The sequence below is a fragment of the Chanos chanos genome, chromosome 6 (genome assembly GCF_902362185.1).
Source record: "Chanos chanos chromosome 6, fChaCha1.1, whole genome shotgun sequence".
NCBI classification, from domain to species: Eukaryota; Metazoa; Chordata; class Actinopteri; order Gonorynchiformes; family Chanidae; genus Chanos; species Chanos chanos.
This window is the reverse complement of record NC_044500.1, coordinates 7,496,154-7,510,944: the sequence shown is the minus strand read 5'-3', so window position 1 is coordinate 7,510,944 and position 14,791 is coordinate 7,496,154. Positions and strand designations below refer to the sequence as shown.

General features: G+C 39.8%; 1 protein-coding gene across 1 annotated transcript; it reads right to left on the bottom strand.

Moving 5' to 3' along the window:
• Positions 1 to 10,733: 10,733 nt before the first annotated feature.
• Positions 10,734 to 11,708, bottom strand: LOC115814971 (olfactory receptor 52K2-like). Its single transcript, XM_030777943.1, has one exon. The coding sequence runs from the start codon at positions 11,706 to 11,708 to the stop codon at positions 10,734 to 10,736; it is 975 nt and encodes a 324-aa protein (XP_030633803.1).
• Positions 11,709 to 14,791: the final 3,083 nt, after the last annotated feature.

Here is a 14,791-nt window from a genome sequence, read left to right as displayed (position 1 = left end):
AGCGAAAGATTTTTGAGTTCTGATCTGTCTAACTCAGTCTGTTATTGAAAGTGTCTGTGAAATGAATGTCACAGTGGCTTAACAACATATTCAACTTCATATGTTATCTGTCTTAATTTTATGATGCCTAGGATTAAATAATAAAAAAAAGGCTTCATCAATAAACATACATAAAAAGAAGGGATACATATTGTCAGTTTCTCATACAGATAAAAGGCCTGTGAACCATTTTCTAAACCAAACAAACTTGAGCTAAAAAGGTTAAAGTTGAAACAAGCAATAAAAAAGTCTATACCTCTCAAAAGTTGTGAAGATACACATAGAAATGTCTGATTGCATGATGATTTTTTTTTTTTCCAGAGAGAGGGAAACTGTCCAGTTCAAGTTATTTCATGTTATCCACCTCTGGTGAGGACTGATTATAGATAAGATTGACAATTGCAGACTGAGATGAAAAGCCGACGTCTTCATCACTGAGAGTCATAATGTATCAAGCACAAATTCCTTCCACTTTTAAGTACTCTTAATACACCCCTTGAGATGGGTTCTGATGTCAGTAACAAGCATTGGCATTGCTCTCAGTGTCTCTGGTGGATCTTACCATTTGTTCCCCAGTGTATTCATTTCATTACTGCATGAAGCAATAATGACTAGTAATTCTGTAAAATGCAGACAACAAAAAAGGACAATAGAGGTATGCATTCTCTCTTCAGTTATTAAACAATTAGTGGACATATATGTATTGGTTTTGTGTATTTTAAAGTGTTCACTGAATTCTTGAAATTGAATTCTGTGTTGAACGGACCGACATACATGCTAAGACATGAAACAACAGCAATGTTACAATAAACTAGGCCAACAATTCAAAGTCCGGCTGGAGTATGTGAATGGGAACATTCAAACACAAAGACATGGAACAGGAGCAAAGCTACAATATATCTAGGCTACATACTTATGAATACAAATACGAATATGAATACGAAATACTTTATTAACCCCAAGGGAAATTCAAGTGCCACAACAGCATCATTCAGCACAAATCAAACAGAATAAGATAACAGAGTACAATATGATAAACTAAAAAAAAAATAAAATAAAATAAAGTAATAGGTTGAATCTGTCATAAACTGAATAGAGATGTTGCATCTGTCAGTTCTACATAGTATATACATAGTACATAATAGAACAAGAGTAAAATTATTACTATTGTATGGTGTTTAATGTGCAATAGAAAAACACTGTTATTGTTATACACTGTGCATAACAATAATATTAACTGTATAGTGCAGTGGTTATATAAGTAGCATATAGTAAGGTGATATAGTAAGGTGAGGATAGTGAGGTAAACAGAAAAAGTTGATGTCTATTGTGCAATAATTATATGCATAGTATACAATGAAATGTGCTAAAAAAACAGAATAAGACTAAAATTATTACTATTTCATTATTAAGTTATTACTCTCTATGAGAGAGATGAGACCATGGGATGCTGAGACCCAGTTAAAGGCAAAAGCTTGCCAGCAGGAGCCTCTTAATGGGTCGTAGTAGTATTACAAACAGACTAAGAGTTACAGTGATTTCAGTCTTCATCAACCAAAGTGGGCCACCAGTACCTGTTAGAAAGCAACTGAATTGTACAATTTACAATTTACAATTTAGTTATTTGGCAGACGCTTTTTACCAAAGTGACTTACAATCAGTGCATCAGTCAGAGTCAGATTTCTAATACCTTGTGAGCAGAGATCACAATAAGACCGAGTGTAAAATTGCCCCTTCGTATTGCGCCCCTGGAATACTTTGACAAACGCAGATACAAGACAAAGGTTTTTTTTTTTTTTTTTTAGGAAAGGGAGGTTAGGCATTAGGGGACAGGTGGGTTCTAAAGAGGTGGGTTTTCAGTTTCAGTTCAGAAGATGGTAAGAGATTCCGCAGTCTTGACTGCATGGGGGAGGTCATTCCACCACCTCGGGGTAATGGCGGAGAAGAGGCGTGGTCGGGAGGAGCGGCTGCCGGGTTCCCGAAGTGAGGGGACCGTCAGTTGTCCAGACGTCATAGAGCGGAGGGTCCTAGTTGGGGTGTATGGAGTTATAAGAGCCTGAAGGTATGATGGGGCAGAGCCTCTAGTGGCCTGGTAGGCCAGCACCAGTGTCTTGAACTGGATGCGGGCTGCTACCAGAAGCCAGTGGAGTGCAGTAAGCAGTGGAGTGACATGAGAGTGTTTAGGGAGGTTGAATACCAGGCATGCAGCGGCGTTCTGCACGAGCTGGAGCGGCCTGATGGCGCAGGCCGGCAAGCCAGCCAGTAGCACGTTGCAGTAGTCCAGGCGGGAGATGACAAGCGCTTGGACCAGGAGCTGGGTCGCCTGTTGTGTTAGGAATGGGCGGATTCTCCTGATGTTGTATAGGGAGAATCTGCAGGATCGAGTGACTGCCGCGATGTGATCGGAGTAGGTCAGCTGGTTGTCCAGGGTTACGCCAAGGTTTTTGGCTGCTGTGGTGGGGAACACCACAGATCCCTCGATGGTGATTGCAGTGTCGATCGCTGGGGAGTTCTTAGCAGGAAAAAACAGGAGCTCCCTTTTCTCTGGGTTGAGTTTGAGATGGTTAGCAGACATCCATGAGGCAATGTCTGCTAAGCAGGCTGCGATGCAAGGTTGAACCTGGGAGTCAGAGGGGGGGAAGGAGAAGAACAGCTGTGTGTCATCAGCGTAGCAGTGGTAAGAGAGGCCATGGGTGGAGATAACTTGACCGAGTGATCTGGTGTAGAGAGAGAAGAGGAGTGGACCAAGTACAGAACCTTGTACAAGTTAGTTGTACACCACTGTACACCAGGATGTCCAAATGCCAAAGAAGCATGAGCTCAGGTAAGTAAATGATTCTTCACCCTTTCAGGTACGTATGTCTTCTGTGATGGACATGAGTCGATGACTGATTCTTCCTCTCCTTCACCAAATCTGAGATGATCGGTGCCATAATACTGGAAGGAGGAAGGATAGCAATGGGATCTGTCACTGCAGGCTCCAGTCGGGACAAGTTTCAAGTTTCAAGTTTTATTGTCATTTACTATATAACAATGTGGACATCATTATCAGTAATGAAATTCTTGGGCTCTGGGCCAGCTCAACTTGCAAAATGTAGTAGGTAGATAATAATAATAAAAGAACAATAAAAGGGTAAATAAGGAGATATATAAAAAAGGAATATATGCACACGTGCAATAAATAGATAGAGGAAAGAAATGTAGAAATATAAAAATCTAAAGATATAAGAGTATAGGAATATAAGAATATGCAGTGGATGTACAGTCCTGAGTGAAACAATTTTAAAGTGCATGTGCAAGACAAGGCACCTGCTTTGCCACTTTTTGAACCTGGAGGATACCAGATGGCAAAGTTGAAATATAATGCCTACGTGGCTAGTCAAGGCATCAGCCTCTTGAAAGTTTGAATGTATTCCAAGTTTCTGTGGTCTGTGAGCACAATGAATGGCTCCTGGGACCCTTTAACCAGTGATGCCACTCATCCAAAACTAGTTTGATAGCCAAAACCTCACATTATCCCACCTAGCTCCCTTCTGTTGTTGGTAGTTACCCAGAAATGAAGGTATGGTGGAAATGTTTGAGGGGTGACCAGTATCTTTCCCGCTAACCCCACTTCTAAGGCATCCACCTCCACTACAGATGGTTGAGCTAGGTTGGGCTGTTTCAGAATAGGAATGACATACATCTTCTGAAACACAGATGGTGGAGCAAATAAACAAGTGACTTGTCAGGGAGGACTTGGAAAACTGGATGCATGTGCAAACTTAGGCTCTTTATTGTTGGTTACAAGCAGATGTTACACACAGGAAGGTTAAACTCAGGCTAGACAGGTGGACAGAAGTGCAGAAATAAATACAGGATGATAAGACATCAGGCTGATTGAATATGCTCAGAGACAGGCAGAGGTTATCTGACCAAGGGACTTGTTAGACTTCAAAGGAATAATGTTCAGCTATGCACTCAGTAAGGGCAAGACCTCACAAAAAAGAAACAGAATAGCAGGGATATTGATACAGGTTGAAAATCAGACTGAATTAGACTAAATGAGCAGATAACAGGTGAAAAGTATGATTAACACATAAGGGATCAGGACGGAGATGAGTAGATGCAGAACACACCGAATCGTGGTACCAGTGGAGGGAGGAGACAAGGTAATAGCATAACTTTTATTAAGTGTGAACAAACTGTTGTACACATGATTGTTTGCCTAACAGCCACCAGAAAATGCAATGGTGTCTGAGGTGGCAGACAAGCTGCTCCATACAGGCCTGCCGCCCTGGGGGGTTGTAAGGGGGCGTTGCCCTCTCAGATGGACCACCCCGCCCCCTCAGTGAAGATTAAGGCCCAGTTTGAATTATTTATTTGATTTATTTTCATTTTAAAACATTAACACATAATTTAGCCTGCCATAATTTGCTAAAACCAAAGTCACGTTCTAGCGTACATTTTCAAATCAATACAAATTGATCCACTCATTGTGTTTGAATTGGCAACCTTTTCATGGTATTTCAGCAGCGTACCTATCTTAGTTTGTTATCTACCGTTTAACAAGCAAAATGGACATCCGAAAATGGGTAAAAAATACACAATAGAGGACCCTGGGACTAGTGTATCACCCAGCACTGACCAAGAAGCCGCTCAGGACAACACAGGCAAGCCACAAAAAACGACTTTGGGAGAGTAGTCGCTCACCGACAGTCCTGCTCAGCGTGCTACTGGTAACGTGAGCATTCAGCCAGGGGACCTTGGCTACAAGAAGCCTATTGTTTATGTCACTAACAGTTTTGTTAGTTTTTATTATCGCCAGCCTACAGGACAATATGTGCCTACTACATTGCACTGCCTGTGTTAGATTCTGTTCTTCAGTAGAGAGTAGAGATTTCCAGCTGCATGTGTGTATTAGCAGAGGCTTCTCCAGAACATTGTGTGGATGACTTGACCTGGTGGTTGTTGCTTTAAGCGCTCACTTGCCTTATGTTGGTAAATGTTGCTGGCTCTGTTGAGATCAGGCTGAATTTATTTAGGCTGATCTCTCTGAATTTATCTCTGATATTATAGCTAGAATGGACAAAATTCTGATACTGGGTGACTTTAATATCCACATCAATAACAGTTCTGATCTTCCTAATAAAGCTTTTACAGCTATCACTGACACTTTTGGTTTTAACCAGTATGTCCACGAACCCACTCATTTCAATGGCAACACTTCAGATCTTATTCTAGTTCTAGGCCTAGATGTCTATCACGTAGTTGTCTCTCCCTACTCCGCTGCCTTCTCAGACCACTTTCTTATCTCTTTCTAGGTAACTCTACCATTCCCACCAGCCATCTCTACCACAATTTGTAGATGCCATCAGATTAATGCTTCCACCACTTCTGCGCTTGCTGACCTGCCTCCTACTGCCCTCACCTCTTTCAATGATCAGCAAGGGTCTTTGAACGACTTGACGGACAGTGTAAATTCTATCTTCGTTAATGCAGTAAATATGGTAGCACCATTAACTATAAAAAAATAGGCATAAACAATCAGCACCTTGGTTTAATAATGATACCTGCATGCTGAAGCAGGTGTGTAGGAGATTGGAACGAAACTGATGCGCCACTAAACTAGAGGTCTTCTGCCTCACCTGGCATGATAGTTTATAAACGTGCCCTTTCCACAGCCAAATCCATGTAGTACTCGGAAATCATTAACCTTAACAAAAATATCCCCAGGTTCCTTTTTGACACCGTATCTGAACTTTCCCAGAATCACTCCCCTCAACAGGCAGAACAGCGAACAATGAATAAGCGAACAACAAATCAATTAAAAGTAAAACCAAACAGCAGTGGCTATGACCCTTGGTGCCACAGGGTAGCAGGTGCTACTCTGCTGTGAGCATTCATTCTACAAAACTAGGTTGGCTAATCCAATGGGACTACCAGCACAAACCATAATGTAAACGGAATCATAGATCCTATTTTAAAACTCACTCGACCCAGAACACGACATTAGTTATTGGAGCTTTTGGCAGCATGACTTGTTTGCTAAAGGACCATCCGCAGCACAGCACCAGAAAACCCAAGGAACATTCATAAAACCGAACGAGGTGTGGCTATTTATAAAATGGGGTTAAAATGGATAATTGGGTGGGTGTTTCCCTAAGTTCGAGTATTTGGATGGATACACAGAACATGCTGTTAGGGGGAACCCTCTCCCTGTTACACATATATTTTGCAGAAAACCCAAAATCTGAACAAATAAAGATAAAATACATGCTATTTTCATGAACTGCAGTCCTCAGTGCAGGATTATTTCTTCTGATGATAAAGTTAACATTTTGCTTTTATGCTAGCAAAATGATTTGAAATTTATAACTATATAAATTACTATATTTTCTATTTTAGATGCCCTGACTCAACAAATGGGGGCAGGGACAGTCTCTGAATTTGCCTTTGCCCAGGCAGTCCAGAAATGACTCCGCTATGCTCCAGACTGGGTGGGTGGGGCTGGACGTCAGGCAGCGTAGGAGTGAATTCGCAAGGAATGAAATTAAATGAAGGCTATGTACATACTACATTAGATTAGATTCAACTTTATTGTCATTGTGCAGAGTACAGGTACAAAGCAAATGAAATGCAGTAGCATCTAACCAGACGTGCAAAGCATAGTATTATTTACAGATAAGTGCAGATATAATGAGTACTGCAGTAGTGATGCTATATCTTACAGTATATACAGCATTATAGCATTATAGCATTGTAGACAGTGGTGAGCAATATATACAGATATGTACATGTATATATATTAATTAATTATGTTATACACAGAGGTGGAGCTGACAGAGTGGACGGAGGAGTGTATATGTATGGGTTGAATATACATAAGACAAAATATTTACAGTGGTTTTACATGATTTTAGCCCTGATTTTTCCACTCGCCAACAGTTTTTGGAGATTGCCTACAAAAACACCAGATCAGAGACAAATCAGTGTCCACTCAGAACTCACAAATTGGTTTTCAATCGCTATGTTTGAACTGTTCAAAGACGCCATCTGAGAGACTCACTGATACCTCGTAGATGCCCAAAAGACCTCTAGCAGGCTAAGTATCCGGACCTGTCGGGGAGTCCAAATTCTGTAGTGTGAAAAGTGTTGTGACTGGCAGTGAGTGCGGCGATGAACTACAACACAAGAGTGAGGGGAAACCCAGGGCAGGAGTTGTACAACATCAACACATGTTCTTTTCTTTTTCCTCGTTTTTTCACTGCAAATCAGTGCACAAACACCTTGGATTGCTCGCCTCTTGCTGACATCCATTTTTGGATGCTCCTCATTGTTGTTGTTTTGGGCGGCTTTCCTGAGGATCTCCTCCTGCCACATAGGGCTGTCCAAACTTTGAATAGCCATGTGAGCGAAACTTTATCCAATATTGAGAAGGGTATTCCAATCATAACTAATCAGAGCACCTGTAAAAGGCGCATAAGAAGTCATGAAAACTATGACAAAAATCAAACACAGCCTGACCAGAGCCTCCGCTACAGTAACCAAATGCGGCAGCGCCAACTAATGATTCCACTCTTCCAAAGATAGTTTAATCGCCAAAACCTCACATTCTCCCACATCATAGTTCCTTTCTGTTAGTAGTAGGTTCTCAGAAAAGAAGGTATGTTAGAAATGTATGCGGGGCGAAAACATTCCCCCTACTCCTATTTCCGAGGCATCTACCGCTGCTACAAATGGATGAGTTGGGTTGGTGTGTTTCAGAATGGCAGCTGTTGTGAACCACTAACTGAGAGAGCAGAAAGCAGACTCTAGAGGGGATGTTAGCGGTGCTGTCGCAGTATCAAAACCTCAGATGAAATGTTGATAAAAGTTTGTACAGCCAAGAAACTTTGAAGTTCATGCAGTCTTAGGCTGTGGTGAGGATTTTATAGCCTCACCCTTTTGCTGATCCATCTCCACACCATCACTGTAAATCGCATACCTTAAGAAAGGAATGGTGGTCAAACTGATCAGATACTTCTCAGCCTTCACAAACAGATTGCTCTGCAGGGGTTGCTGTAACACCGACCAAACATTAAGAATGTGTTTTTCCTGCTAAGGGAATACCTTGTTTGTGAGAGCATTCGGATTCTGAATGGTGTTTCACGGGCTGAGCTTAAGAATAAAGAATAAATCAGTACACATCCCACATTTAGAGTCACACATGTCTTCCAATACACAGATGACTGTGCAAATAAACCAGTAACTTGTAAGGAAGGACTTGTAAAACTGGTTGTAGGTGCAAAGTGAGATTCTTTATTGTCAGTTACAAGCAGATGTTACACACAGGAAGGTTAAACTCAGGCAAGACAGGATGACAGGAATCCAGGAATAGGTAAAAGGAACTCCAAACAAGAACGGACTCTCTCAAGGTGCCACAGGATGTTGGAAGGATTCTGCACAGAACTGCATCAGGGTTTAGTGGGTTCACTGCAGACCAGGGGGAAAACTGGACCACCATCTATTCTTTATTTTGTTTAGAAGGCTTGGTTGGGGATCCAGATTATTACATTTAGTTTGATTTTGTGCAAGCCTGTATTATTATATGCTCAAGGGTCATATCATATGATTGCTACTTACAAACATTTTGTTCAAGTTTGTTGAACTGTATGGACTCCTTCATTGCATACCTAACGTACACTTTTGATGTTTCTCATTTGAGCGGTTAAATGGAATGTTGGGACAGTACCATGACAACAACAGAAATATTGAGGTTCACGTCATGAGGCATTTTCAACAAGGTCAGCAGGTCCAGATGCCACTGCAAAGTACCTACGCTGCTGAATTTACTAACATCCTGTCCAAGAAAGACATGGGTTCCTTGTCACTCCATGACACCACTGATGCAATGTACATGAAACAGTATTCATGTATGTCATCTGCATCACTTGTTTTGCCAGATGTGGACATGGTCAAAACATTACCCCCATTTCAGAATTTTGTATTAACAGACTCTGACAGAAAAACTTTGTTGTCAAAGTACAAAAATATATATCCTCACAGCTCAGTCTCACAGGTTGACCAATTAGCAAAGGTTTGCAAAAGAGTAAGAAGCCTTAGGCTGACTCTTTGTGTACGCAGTGGGGCTGCATGTGTGTTTGCAAAGTGGTGTGTTTATAATTCAATCTTTGAAGAGCCAATCCTTGACCCAACTGCAGAGGTGTGTCCTGGAATTGTAAAACAATTTCTTGTCATTTCTGTAAAAATGCAAGCCTCTATTATTCAGCATGTAGTGGCAAAAATGATGTGGCTGCATCCTCACCCAGACAGGCATTTCTTTGGAAAGCCTGTGGAGGTTTGGGGTATTCAGGGGGCAGACTGACACTGCACCATCATTCCTGCCTGTTGAGTGTATTACAAGCTGGTGTGTCCTCAGTACCACAACTGTGCATTTAAGTCATACTAAGGAGACAGTATCTGTGGTAATTCCATTGTGCACAGTGGCAGATATTTAAGCAAATTCAACTTAATGTTATCTTTATATTTTCCTTTGTTTACATTTGTTTTACTGTGTTTGTTTTTGTAGGCTTTTATACCTTTTCAATTCATTTTACAATAAACGGTTTTATATCATATTAATTAGTGTTTTTCCTCTGTTATAAAAAAGCCAGAGAACAACCAGATGTCTCTGCTATCAGGGTTTCTTTGCTGGGCTATTCAGATTCCCTTTAACTTGACTCTGTCACAACATACGGAATGTGTAAAAACATTTCATGTGAGACTGTTTTTAGACCATTGCACTGATTCAAGATAGAGAAGTGTCAGTCAGGTGCAAGAAGAGAAGCAGTTCTAAAGCACATTTTGAACATTAATACCTGCTTCCCTGAACTACTAATGGGAAAGGGAGAGGGGGAAAGGCACAGGCCTCAGTACCCAGCCCCACCAAGACCATTGACTGTTATTAGCATTTGAAAGGCCAAGCTATCACCTAACGACTGTGGTCAGGTGGATTCCTGAAAACCTCAGTCTAACAGCTGTAATCGGACATTGGCGGGTGCTTGCAGGTCTACGTGACAAAGTTCTGCATCCGAATACCTTCGGCAGACAGCAGGTTTGGCAGAAGTTTACTCTGTCCGGATATATCCAGATACATCACTTTTCACACAGTGGAAGGGACTTTATTTTTGGCTACAAGCAGATGTTACACACAGGAAGCTTGAACTCAGGCAAGAGAGGTTGACAGAAATATAGGAACAGGAAGACAAGGCACTAGACTGACTGAATATGCTCAAAACCAGGAAGAGGTCATCTGACCAAGGGCCTACAATGTTCAGCTATGCACTCAAAAAGGGCAAGATTTTCCAAAAAAATAAAAAGAATGGAGTGAGTGGAGGAGACAGGGTCATTGCATAACCTTTGTTAAGTGTGAACAAACTGTCACACACATGATTGTTTGCCTTATAGATCAACCTCATATAGACAGAACATCAAACCTTTGTTATTTCATAGGTTATAAATATGTGTATTAAATCTGTGTGTAACAATCAGCTGCATGAGGACTTCATCTGAAAAAAAAAAAATGTATTTACATTTCATAATACATTTAACAAAACATTACATGAGGGTTAACTTTTGAGGAACCCAATGACTGGACTTGTCTAATATTGTAAAAGAAAAAGAAAAATCTTTCCAGTTAATTAATTATCCTTTCATAAACTACAAATAAAAAGTTATGAAATACTATTCATAGGCTTTCCTGATCTTGGCAAAATCCTCACATTCCTCATAATATGGAGAAACTGTTGCCTTATTTCTTTTGTTCTCACCCCATAAACGATTGGGTTGAAACAGCTTGGGAAAAGTAAATACATTAAACTTAGAAAGACACGGCTATTCAATGAAATATTATTTCTTATCCGGTATGACAGATAAGCCATTAATGTAAGAGTTAGACTAACTGTCATAACAATTATGTGTGTGATACATGTATTGATAGCTTTTGAGTGAGATTGCCCAGACTTAATAACAGTGGAAAATATGATGATATAGGACACAGCAATAAGAACAAAATCAGCTGTTGGCACAAGGAAAGCACCTAAAAGTCCAACAAGGTTGTTAATAGAAGTATCTCCACATGCCAGCTGAACCAGTGCCATATGTTCACAAAAGCAATGATCCATCACAGTGGTGTGACAAAAGTACAGTGAACCAGCCAGACCTATTACTAGCAGAACAAAGATGACATTTCTCAGGAGAGGGAGAATGACAAATTTAAGGAAATTTGGTAAGGCCATGTGTTTGTGGTAGTATAGAGGTGTGCATATTGCAAAATAGCGATCCAGTGCCATCCATAAAAGGATTGTTGACTGAAATGATTGAAAAAATATAATGAAAAACATTTGTATCAAGCAGCCATAAAGGGAAATAGTATTCAAGTTAAATGACAAGCTGAGCAGCATATTGGGCACAGCAAATATTGGGATGCATAAATCAACCACAGACATAAGCCCTATAAGAACAAACATTGGAGAGTGTAAATTTCTTTTCGACATTATTATGGATGACAGAATAGTGTTGCCAATAACTGACAAAATGAACATGAGCAGAAAAGGAGCAACAAGTGCAGGCCTCCATTTACCCAGATTCTGAAACCCATTCAATATGAAAACTGTGTGTGAAGTATTATTTAAATGATCCTCCAACATAGCGAAAGATTTTTGAGTTCTGATCTGTCTAACTCAGTCTGTTATTGAACGTGTCTGTCAAATGAATGTCACAGTGGCTTAACAACATATTCAACTTCATCTGTTATCTGTCTTAATTTTATGATGCCTAGGATTAAATAATAAAAAAAAGGCTTCATCAATAGACATACATAAAAAGAAGGGATATATATTGTCAGTTTCTCATACAGATAAAAGGCCTGTGAACCATTTTCTAAACCAAACAAACTTGAGCTAAAAAGGTTAAAGTTGAAACAAGCAATAAAAAAGTCTATACCTCTCAAAAGTTGTGAAGATACACATGGAAAAGTCTGATTGCATGATGATTTTTTTTTTCCAGAGAGAGGGAAACTGTCCAGTTCAAGTTATTTCATGTTATTGTACCTTCCACCTCTGGTGAAGACTGATTATAGATAAGATTGACAATTGCAGACTGAGATGAAAAGCCGACGTCTTCATCACTGAGAGTCATAATGTATCAAGCACAAATTCCTTCCACTTTTAAGTACTCTTAATACACCCCTTGAGATGGGTTCTGATGTCAGTAACAAGCATTGGCACTGCCCTCAGTGTCTCTGGTAGATCTTACCATTTGTTCCCCAGTGTATTCATTTCATTACTGCATGAGGCAATAATGACTGGTAATTCTGTAAAATGCAGACAACAAAAAAAGGACAATAGAGGTATGCATTCTCTCTTCAGTTATTAAACAATTAGTGGACATATATGTATTGGTTTTGTGTATTTTAAAGTGTTCACTGAATTCTTGAAATTGAATTCTGTGTTGAACGGACCGACATACATGCTAAGACATGAAACAGCAGCAATGTTACAATAAACTAGGCCAACAATTCAAAGTCTGGCTGGAGTATGTGAATGGGAACATTCAAACACAAAGACATGGAACAGGAGCAAAGCTACAATATGTCTAGGCTACATACTTACGAATACAAATACGAATATGAATACGAAATACTTTATTAACCCCGAGGGAAATTCAAGTGCCACAACAGCATCATTCAGCACAAATCAAACAGAATAAGATAACAGAGTCAACATATATGATAAAATAAACTAAAAAAAATAAATAAAATAAAGTAATAGGTTGAATCTGTCATAAACTGAATAGAGATGTTGCATCTGTCAGTTCTACATAGTATATACATAGTACATAATAGAACAAGAGTAAAATTATTACTATTGTATGGTGTTTAATGTGCAATAGAAAAACACTGTTATTGTTATACACTGTGCATAACAATACTATTAACTGTATAGTGCAGTGGTTATATATGTAGCATATAGTAAGGTGATATAGTAAGGTGAAGATAGTGAGATAAATAGAAAAAGGTGATGTCTATTGTGCAATAATTATATGCATAGTATACAATGAAATGTGCTACAAAAACAGAATAAGACTAAAATTATTACTATTTCATTATTAAGTTATTACTCTCTATGAGAGAGATGAGACCATGGGATGCTGAGACCCAGTTAAAGGCAAAAGCTTGCCAGCAGGAGCCTCTTAATGGGTCGTAGTAGTATTACAAACAGACTAAGAGTTACAGTGATTTCAGTCTTCATCAGCCAAAGTGGGCCACCAGTACCTGCTAGAAAGCAACTGAATTGTACAAGTTAGTTGTACACCATTGTACACCAGGATGTCCAAATGCCAAAGAAGCATGAGCTCAGGTAAGTAAATGATTCTTCACCCTTTCAGGTATATATGTCTTCTGTGATGGACATGAGTCGATGACTGATTCTTCCTCTCCTTCACCAAATCTGAAATGATCGGTGCCATAATACTGGAAGGAGGAAGGATAGCAATGGGATCTGTCACTGCAGGCTCCAGTTGGGACGAGTTTCAAGTTTCAAGTTTTATTGTCATTTACTATATAACAATGTGGACATCATTATCAGTAATGAAATTATTGGGCTCGGGGCCAGCTCAACTTGCAAAATGTAGTAGGTAGATAATAATAATAAAAGAACAATAAAAGGGTAAATAATGAGATATATAAAAAAGGAATATATGTACTTGTGCAATAAATAGATAGAGGAAAGAAATGTAGAAATATAAAAATCTAAAGATATAAGAGTATAGGAATATAAGAATATGCAGTGGATGTACAGTCCTGAGTGAAACAATTCTAAAGAGCATGTGCAAGACAAGGCACCTGCTTTGCCACTTTTTGAACCTGGAGGATACCAGATGGCAAAGTTGAAATATAATGCCTACGTGGCTAGTCAAGGCATCAGCCTCTTGAAAGTTTGAATGTATTCCAAGTTTCTGTGGTCTGTGAGCACAATGAATGGCTCCTGGGACCCTTTAACCAGTGATGCCACTCATCCAAAACTAGTTTGATGGCCAAAACCTCACATTATCCCACCTAGCTCCCTTCTGTTGTTGGTAGTTACCCAGAAATGAAGGTATGGTGGAAATGTTTGAGGGGTGACCAGTATCTTTCCCGCTAACCCCACTTCTAAGGCATCCACCTCCACTACAGATGGTTGAGCTAGGTTGGGCTGTTTCAGAATAGGAATGACATACATCTTCTGAAACACAGATGGTGGAGCAAATAAACAAGTAACTTGTCAGGGAGGACTTGGAAAACTGCATGCATGTGCAAACTTAGGCTCTTTATTGTTGGTTACAAGCAGATGTTACACACAGGAAGGTTAAACTCAGGCTAGACAGGTGGACAGAAGTGCAGAAATAAATACAGGATGATAAGACATCAGGCTGATTGAATATGCTCAGAGACAGGCAGAGGTTATCTGACCAAGGGACTTGTTAGACTTCAAAGGAATAATGTTCAGCTATGCACTCAGTAAGGGCAAGACCTCACAAAAAAGAAACAGAATAGCAGGGATATTGATACAGGTTGAAAATCAGACTAAATTAGACTAAATGAGCAGATAACAGGTGAAAAGTATGATTAACACATAAGGGATCAGGACGGAGATGAGTAGATGCAGAACACACTGAATCGTGGTACCAGTGGAGGGAGGAGACAAGGTAATAGCATAACCTTTATTAAGTGTGAACAAACTGTTGTACACAT

What these genes read in the sequence shown, in the direction of transcription:
- LOC115814971 (XM_030777943.1), bottom strand. Translation starts at nt 11,708, where the DNA reads ATGTTGGAGGATCATTTAAATAATACTTCACACACAGTTTTCATATTG.